General features: G+C 34.4%; 1 protein-coding gene across 1 annotated transcript; it reads left to right on the forward strand.

Annotated features, from left to right (window-relative positions):
• Positions 1 to 5,769: 5,769 nt before the first annotated feature.
• On the forward strand, positions 5,770 to 6,978 carry LOC145640011 (uncharacterized). Its single transcript, XM_081691319.1, has one exon. The coding sequence runs from the start codon at positions 5,770 to 5,772 to the stop codon at positions 6,976 to 6,978; it is 1,209 nt and encodes a 402-aa protein (XP_081547445.1).
• The last annotated feature ends 2,342 nt before the right edge of the window (positions 6,979 to 9,320 follow it).

Raw genomic sequence — 9,320 nt, forward strand, 5'->3', positions numbered from 1 at the left:
CAATTTTTTTTCTGGGTTTTTCGATTTCAATTTTTTTCGATTTAAATTATTTAGATTTCTGGGTGTTTTCCATTTGTGGGTTTTTCTGGGTTAATTTTTTCGATTTCGATTTTGATTTTTTTTTCTATTTCTGGGTTTTTTTTTTCGATTTCGATTGTTTTTTTTTATTTCGATTTTGTTTTTCGATTTCTGGGTTAATTTTCGGTTACAATAATCGATTATTTTGGGTTAATGCATGCGTTTTTGGGTTTTTTTAATGGGTTCGTTCGAAGTTGATTTTCGGTTACAATAATCGAAAATTTTCTGGGTTTTTTCGAAGTTGATTTTTCAGGGTTTGTTCGTGATTTTTTATGGGTTTCTTCAAAAACAATTTGGTTTAATCCACCACGAACACATGCATGAGCAAGGTTAGGGCATAATTTCTTGATTTTAATTCAATTTTTTTTTTATTTTCTGGGTTTTTAACTGATTTTCGAATTTTGTTTTTATTTTAATCGATTTATTTTTTATTTTAATCGATTTTAATTTGATTTTTTAAAGTGATTTTTGATTTTCTGGTTTGGTTAATCGATCTTTAAACTTATTTTAATTTGAATTTTTTGGTTTTAAACTTATTTTAATCGTTTTAGCCCATTTTAATCGATTTTTTTTTTATTTTAATTGATTTAAATTCGATTTTTTTTTTATTTTCTGGGTTTTATTTCTTCTGATTTTCGATTTTGGTTTATTTTTTAATCGATTTTTTTTCAGGGTTTTTTTTTTTATATTTTTTTTTGATTTTCTTTTTAACTGATTTTCTGGGTTCAATTTTTTTTAAACTAATGTTCTGGATTTTTTTCTGGGTTTTTAACGGATTTTCTTTTTTATTTTTCGATTTTCTATTTTTTTTTTCGCAGCTAAATCATTTTAATCGATTTATTTTGGTTGTTTTAATTGGTGCAGGTATATGGATTTAGATCTTAAATCAAAAATCAAGATGCAAGTATATCGATTTAGATTTTGTAAATTTTTTTTTTGATTTATATTGTATTTTTTTTATTTATATGTTGTAATTTTTTTTTATTTATATGTTGTTTTTTTTTTTTTGATTTATATGTTGTAATTTTTTTATTGATTTATACTGTAAATTTTTTTTATTATATATATATTGAACAGATTCGATTATATTGATTGTGATGTTCGATTTATATTTTGTGTTCTCATTTAATTTAGTTTATTTAATTTTTAAGTAAAAAAAGACAAAAAAAAAAATATTGATTTTTTGGCACTTTTGGCGGTGCCAAAAACATTGAATTAATTTTTTTTTGGGATTTTTTGGCACTGGTTAACCGGTGCCAATTCCGAGTTTTGCCACCGGTTTGAACCGGTGGCATTTTAAACCACTTATTGGCACCCCCCACATTGGAACCGGTTCATACCGGTGGCATTAAGGGGTTTTGAACCGGTGCCAATTTTGTTTTTTCACCTAGTGACTAGGGTCCAGTCTTCAGAGAACACACTACCCTAGTTTTTTTTTGTAAATTCAGATATTAATGAATGTATAATGGGATTTAAATAATTGTTCATTTAGATTTAAATACGTACAGGTTCATTCTCATAATGAAAATAGTCACATAGACTATAATAATACATGTTTAATTTCACATTAAATTAATATGTACATACATTTTAACTTTAATATTGACAAATGTTTATTCAAATATTGATACATTTTAACTTGATATGTGTGTATTCACACATATATTAATGTATATTTACACATGTATTAAGTATGTTCATTCACATATCATAAAACGTTCAAAAATTATCACATGTTGTTCATTCATCGTACAAAATGTATTATTAACTTATTTACTGTGTGTTCATTTTCGAATTCATTATTGTTATTCATTCATAAATGTTCAATTTTGAATCCTAGCTTACACGTATTTTTGTTTGGAATGTGTTCATGGTTCTTATTAGTTGTTTTTAAAAAACATGATATCTTATTGTACAGGATAATCAAGCAAAGAAGCTAAAGGCGGCAAATATATTGTGCTCATCGAATTATATTTTTCATGGAAAACACACAAATTTCATATAATTAGAGGTGCAAGAAGGAGGATATATCTATATAGACACTTTATTATACCAAATGTAACAATTAATATTGTTCATTTAACAAGACACATATGTACATTTAGGATTGAATGGTTCACTTTCATGTTTATGAAGCAATTACATGAAATAGAATAGAAATGTATTATTTTTTAACAACCATTTATTTAAATAAATAGAATTCTTAGATGTATGTATTTGCATGCAACTTATTATATTACTTACACAGTTACACATAGGTCTTAAAATGAATATTTGATGATATAAAAAAGAACATATGTTGAAACATAAGTTAAAAAAAAAAATGAACGTGTGATGATGTAATACTTCTTATAATAAAAATGTTTTGAGTACAATAATCCTTATAAATAAACTTGTTCTTAGGTTTATCTATAATAAATTCTAAAAATACAATTCAAAAAATATACGAATTATTAATTAGAATAAAAAACTCCTTGCTAAAAATGAACATTTAATAATACAAAAATTAATATGGACCAATACAGAAATGAACATGTTATCAAAATTTACAAAAAATTCATAAATGAAAAGAGAATGGCGGGACACGCGCGGAAGTTTTGGGGGGGGTGTAGGCAGTGTTCCATACCCCTGGGTGTAGTTAAAAAATTTGTAAGAATATGCTGATAAATATACTACTAAGTACTAACCAAACCACTACCATAGCCATATCCAAGCCCAATTCTATTGGCCCAAAACATTTAATCACATATAGCACACATAATTCAATAAATACATCAAAGGGTTCAAAGCTTTTATTTTCTTTCTATGCGGGAGAACTTTTCCCACTCTAAGATTCACTCCATTGGGAGACTATTTACAATAGAAACTAGCCATTAACATCAAAACTACATCTACTAGATTCATAAAATCAATATTGCTATAATATTGCAATCAAATTACATTTACTTCATTCATAATCTAGTTGTATAGAATTAAAATTATTCAATAGGAAATTATCTTGTAATATCAACTACAAACAATAACAAATTATTCCTTCATATTAATCATGGACCCCAAAAAAAAATTGAATTAAACTAATCGCATATAATTAAATCTAAATTAATCAAAATAATTAAAATCTATACTAATATATTAAAGGCGTGTATAAAAACGTCAATGTGCCACGTAGACCCCTCCAAATTACGCCATGTCACTTCATAAGCATTTCATGACACCATGTCACTTCACAACACCGACGCCATGTCACCTACCCAACATATCATCATGCCACATCATCACTTCATATTAAAAATTTGAATATAAGGAGATTTGAACTGCGAACCATTTATAAAAATTTAGACTTCAACCATCTAAGCCAATTATCAAGCATGTTACAATTATGAAATAGGAATATATATAAACAACATAGTTTAGTTATTAAAATAAACACAAACATTCATTAAAAAAATAAAATAAAAAGACAATATTAATGATTTAAGGCGAGTACTGAATTACCTTGACAGTTAGACTCTTTATTCCCCATTGTTTAATAAAAAAGAAACTTCCTTTTACTCTTTGTTTTCATTATTGTTAAATTGATGTGCCAAAACTATCTTATACTTTATTTAAAAAAAAAACAAAAAAGTTTGCTTACAAAAAGACAATTGCAAAATACAAAATCCATTAAAAAAATACTCTCATTGTACAATTACAAAAGTAATAACCCATTTAGAATTTAGAGTACTGTAGATTAACATTTCAATATTTCAATATTACACAAATTCTCTCTAGCAATGAGCGAAAACCAGCCTCAACCCCATCCCCCTGAAATGCTTGATCAAGTCATCAGATCAAACAAGAAACCCAAAAGAAAAATTACTCATTTAATCTTTAATAGGGAGGAAAATCCAGAATCAAGCAAGATTAATTCTGATGTGGTGATGGAAAATGTAATTTTGCCCAATGGCCAATTAGGACAAATACCAGCCCTAAACCCTGATTTACATAAGGCTACACCTCAGATGCAGGGGGTTAATACCAAATCCTTCAGAGATTTGCTTCGTGATACCCAACTGGAGACTGCTGCTGCTATGGAGAACCATTTCGAGGTGGATGAGGATGATGTTTCTGATGATGATGAAATGCCAGAAGGTTTAGAGGATAATGAACGATGCCCTGTGATTCTTCTTACAAAGGAGGAAAAACGTGCTATGAGAAAACCATGGAAGCATACTCTAATTATTCGAATGTTCGATGGTAGCCTTGGCTATATGGGACTCATGAAACGGCTCAAAAGGAAATGGAATTTAAAAGGCGAATTAATCTTAACAGATATTGGATGCAAGTACTTTATTGCGAGATTCAATAATGTTGATGATTACAATTATGTGTTAACACAAGGTCCATGGCTAATCGATGACAAGTATCTTACGATTCGAAAATGGACTCCAAATTTTATCCCAGAAGAAGCATCCATCAATGTCTTGACCGCGTGGGTGCGAATTCCAAACCTTTCGGTGGAATACTTTGATAAAGAATTCCTAAAGAAAGTTGGGACAAAAATTGGCAGGGTTATTCGAGTGGATAAGTCCACAGCCTATGCAGAGAGAGGTCAATTTACTCGACTAAGTGTAGAGATTGACCTTTCGAAGCCATTACTAGCTAAATTCTGGCTTAAGGGGAGAATATGGAGAATCCAATATGAAGGGATCAAGATGTTATGCTACAAGTGTGGAAGACTTTGTCATGTGGAGGATCAATGTGCTTTGAGAGTACCAAGTGATAATATGGTCATCGATCAAGTTAATGATCAGCTCAAAGCTATCGATGCTCAAACAAAAGCACCCCCTACTAAGCCTGAAGAAGTTGATAGCTATGGGGATTGGATGTTGGTTAAGAAACCAGGCCGTAGACGTAATCCAAGAATGGAAAAAAATGGTCCAAACCAGGGGAAGGATAGTCAAGTTCAAAACAAGGAAGGTAACCAAGTCCTTCCTAATATCCAAGCTAAGTCAGCGGCAGGCATAGAGGGTACTCATTCTAGCTTCGAAGTGCTTGCAGCGCAAGGTGAGATTGAAAATTCACCCTTAGAAAATTCTATGTCTAAGGATATATTTCAAGGAGCTATTAATCTGGGATCAAAAGATTCTGCCAAAGATTTTAATTTATCTTCTAAAAATAGTGAGACTGATATTCCCACCATTAATCTAGGAGATAATTCTCAAGATAAATTAGGAATTTATCCTAATACCAATCACTTTATTCCTGGGAAAAAAACCCAAGAATCACGCTTGGGAAGCAAGGCAAATTCCAAATAAAAAGATACAATAAAAAATTCCAAAAATGTTACACCCAATAATACCCCCCTTATTCCAATAACAAACTTGGAAAGTTTGAAAGATGCCACTCATTATTTTGCAACCAAAAATAAGCCAGGAAAAGAAAATAATTGTGAGAATATTGCGAAGGAAGCTCGACAAAAGAACTTAGAAGATACTCGAATGGAAACAGTAACAGTGTCACAAGATGAATCCCCAAAGGAGCTCACCCATATTTCCCCCACCCTCGGATGTTGTTCAATTGAAGATCCCGACGGACAAGATTCTTTGCGTGGGTCAACCAATGGAGATACCGTATTTGGGCATAGCCGACCCCCTGACGAACGTTTTAGAGGTACGGATGGAATCCTGGTTGGAACCCATCCCGGAGCCAATGGAATTAGTGGTAACTTTGAAGATACCCAATGAAATAAATAGGCTGATGAGATTCATCTCAAGTGCTTATGTAAGTTCTTTACCTTCTATTCCTGTTTTAATGGAAGATACTATCCCTAATTTAGCTCCAAATTCCCAAGAAATTTCATGTATGGTATGGAATGTTCAAGGGGTAGGAAGCCGTGCTTTTATTAGTGCGTTAAAAGAAATAGTTAGAAACCATAAACCGAATGTTTTAACATTAGTTGAGACGCACATGGGGGACCACCAAGCTGAACGTATTTCCAATATACTTGGCTATGGTGGTCATACTAGAGTAGATGCTCAAGGTTTCAGTGGTGGTATTTGGGTTTATTGGAAACCGGATCTTGTTACTATTGAACCAATTCATCAACACAATCAATACATTACTATGAATATTCGAAGGGTGGGTGAAGAACCGTGGTATTTTACGGCGATTTATGCTAGTCCAGACCCTGTGAAACGTAGTGATCTTTGGCGAGAATTAAAGGAGTTTGCAGCAACTCATAATAAACCTTGGATGTTAGCAGGGGATTTTAATGATACTCGATTTGCTCAGGAAAGGAGTTCTAGCTGCTCTGAGACAACTAGGCGTACGGCTAAATTCAACGAATGGGTTGAAGACATGGATTTCCTGGAAATAGAATTTTGTGGACCTAATCATACTTGGGCTAGAGGTAACACTATCGAGACTCGAACAAGTGCCCGCCTTGACAGGGCCCTTTGTAATTCGGAATGGAGCCTCCGCTTTGCTAATGCTGCTGGAAAAAATCTCCCTGCTGTTCAATCGGACCACTGCCCAATCTTAATATCGCCTAATGGTTTTGCTCCCATAGCTTCAATAAATAAACCTTTCAAGTTTCAAGCAGCATGGTTAACCCATGACAATTTTCGTGATTTTATTGAGACAAAGTGGGATAAATCGAGCCCACTAGTTCCTCTTTTGAAAAAAGTGGGTGATGATTTACAGGAGTGGAATAGAGACATATTCCATAATATTTTTAAGAAGAAGAGGAATTTATTAGCTCGTATTTCGGGGGTGCAACGCTGTTTGGCTGAGCAACGTTCGAGGGATTTAATAAAACTCGAATCTAAATTACGCAAAGATCTTGATGAAGTGCTAGAACAGGAAGAAATCCTTTGGTATCAAAAATCACGTGTTGAATGGATAAGGGATGGAGATTGAAATACATCCTACTTCCACCTTAGCACAATAGCAAGAAGATGGAGGAATAATATTACAGCTATTAAGGACATTGATAGTGGCGAGTGGCTGTACGAAAAGGAACAAATCCAACAAAATATCGTATCCTACTTCCAGAAATTATTTGCAGCCGATGAACACCAAAGCCTCGGCCCGTTGCCTTCTGGAATTTTTCCAGAATTTACCCCGAGAGATTGGGACATGCTATCGAGGCCTTTCGCAAGATGTGAAGTTGAACGAGCTGTGTTTGAAATGGGTGCGATGAAAGCACCAGGACCGGATGGATTTCAGGCTTTATTTTTCCAAAAACATTGGGACTTGGTGGCTGAGAATGTATATAAGGTTGCGCTTGATGCTTTGAATGGAAAAGGTTTGCCGGACAAATTGAATGAAACTTTTATTGGGCTTATTCCTAAGGTTGATACTCCAGAGGTAGCCACTCAATTTAGACCCATTAGTCTTTGTAATGTTGCATATAAAGTCATTACAAAGGCTGTTGTGAATAGAATTAAACCAATGATGCCACATTTAACCTCTTGTACACAAACTAGCTTTGTGCCGGGAAGACAAATTACTGACAACATAGTTATTGTCCAAGAGGTTATTCATACAATGAGACAAAAGAAAAGTGGAAAGGGTCTCATGGCGATTAAGATTGATTTTGAAAAGGCCTATGATAGGCTCCGATGGGATTTCATTAGAGACACTCTCTATGAAATTCTCCTTCCCCCTATGATGATCGACCTTATTATGGAATGTATTACAACATCTTCTATGAGGGTTTTATGGAATGGTGAACCGACTCAAGTCTTCAAACCGGGAAGAGGAATCAGGCAAGGTGACCCTCTTTCACCATATATTTTTGTACTATGTATGGAACGTTTGAATCAAATAATTGAGGAATCAATCATTGAGGATCGATGGAAACCTATTTATGCAAGTAGGAACGGGCCGAAACTTTCCAACCTATGTTTCGCAGATGATATCATCTTGTTCGCAGAGGCCACGGTGGAGCAAGCAATGGTAATTCAAGAATGTCTAGCTAGATTTTGTAGTGCTTCGGGGCAAAAGGTTAGCTATCCTAAATCAAGGGTATATGTCTTTGGATAAAATTTCAGAAATTTGTCATGCCTTGGGTATTGATGAAACGGATGATTTGGGAATGTACCTTGGCATGCCTACTCTTACTAGTAGGGTTACTCGGGATACATTTGCTTACTTGTGTGAAAAAATAGACAGAAGACTTGCAGGATGGAAATCAAAGTATATTTCTATGGCTGGGCGAATTACTCTAGCTAAGACTACTTTGACAACAATGAGCTCCTACGCCATGCAAACTGCTAGAATCCCCAAATCTATTTGTGATGAGATTGATAAAAATATTAGAAGATTTATTTGGGGAGGTGATGAGGAGCACCGAAAAATCCACTTACTGTCTTGGGATTTTTTGCAAAAATCGAAAGAACAAGGAGGTCTAGGAATTAGATCGGCCCGTCAAACTAATGCGGCTTTCTTGACTAAATTAGGTTAGCGGGTTTTAACTGAACCAAATGCTCTATGGGCTCGTGTACTACGAGCAAAATATTGTAAAGGAAGGTGTGATATTGATATGTTTGAACCTAAAGCTAATATGTCTAATGTTTGGAAAGGGATTCAGAAAATTCAACTTTCATCTCGGCTGGTTCGAGGGTGGCCATAGGGAATGGAGCGTCTACCCTCTTTTGGGATCATAATTGGGCTATGGCCAAGCCCCTTCGTACAGCTGCGACTGAGGACATACCAGAACACCTCGATGGTGCCACGGTTGAAGAGCTTTGGGATGAGGAAATGGGGTGGAAATGGGATTTATTTGCTGATCTATTACCTCCAGATATTCTTCGTCTAATCGAAGCTCATGCACTGAGAAAAGAGAATGATGTGGGCGTTTTGCTTTATTGGGGAGGAGGAACAAAGGGGAAATTTTCTATAAAATCAGCTATGCGCATTATAAGGAGGGATGATGATCTGGGGAATGATGGTTTGTGGGATTTAATCTGGAAACTTAGAGTGCAACCACGAGTTAAGGTCTTCTTATGGTTAGCATTGCATGATCGTTTGATGACAAATGCAAACAGGCTTAAGCGTAATCTCACAGATTCTCCATGGTGTAAAACCTGTAACAACAATGAAGAGACTACTCTACATGTGTTGCGTGACTGCCAGGCTGCCAGAGAGGTATGGAGGCAAGTTGGAGGTCCAGCACAAGCCTCGAACTTTCATCAAGGGACTTTGAAGCAATGGATAGTTCGAAACATCAAACACCAAGTTAGAAGCAATCTCTCCAC

Source organism: Chenopodium album, chromosome 7 (genome assembly GCF_948465745.1).
Source record: "Chenopodium album chromosome 7, dcCheAlbu1.1, whole genome shotgun sequence".
Lineage (NCBI taxonomy): Eukaryota > Viridiplantae > Streptophyta > Magnoliopsida > Caryophyllales > Amaranthaceae > Chenopodium > Chenopodium album.

What these genes read in the sequence shown, in the direction of transcription:
- LOC145640011 (XM_081691319.1), top strand. Translation starts at nt 5,770, where the DNA reads ATGGAATTAGTGGTAACTTTGAAGATACCCAATGAAATAAATAGGCTG.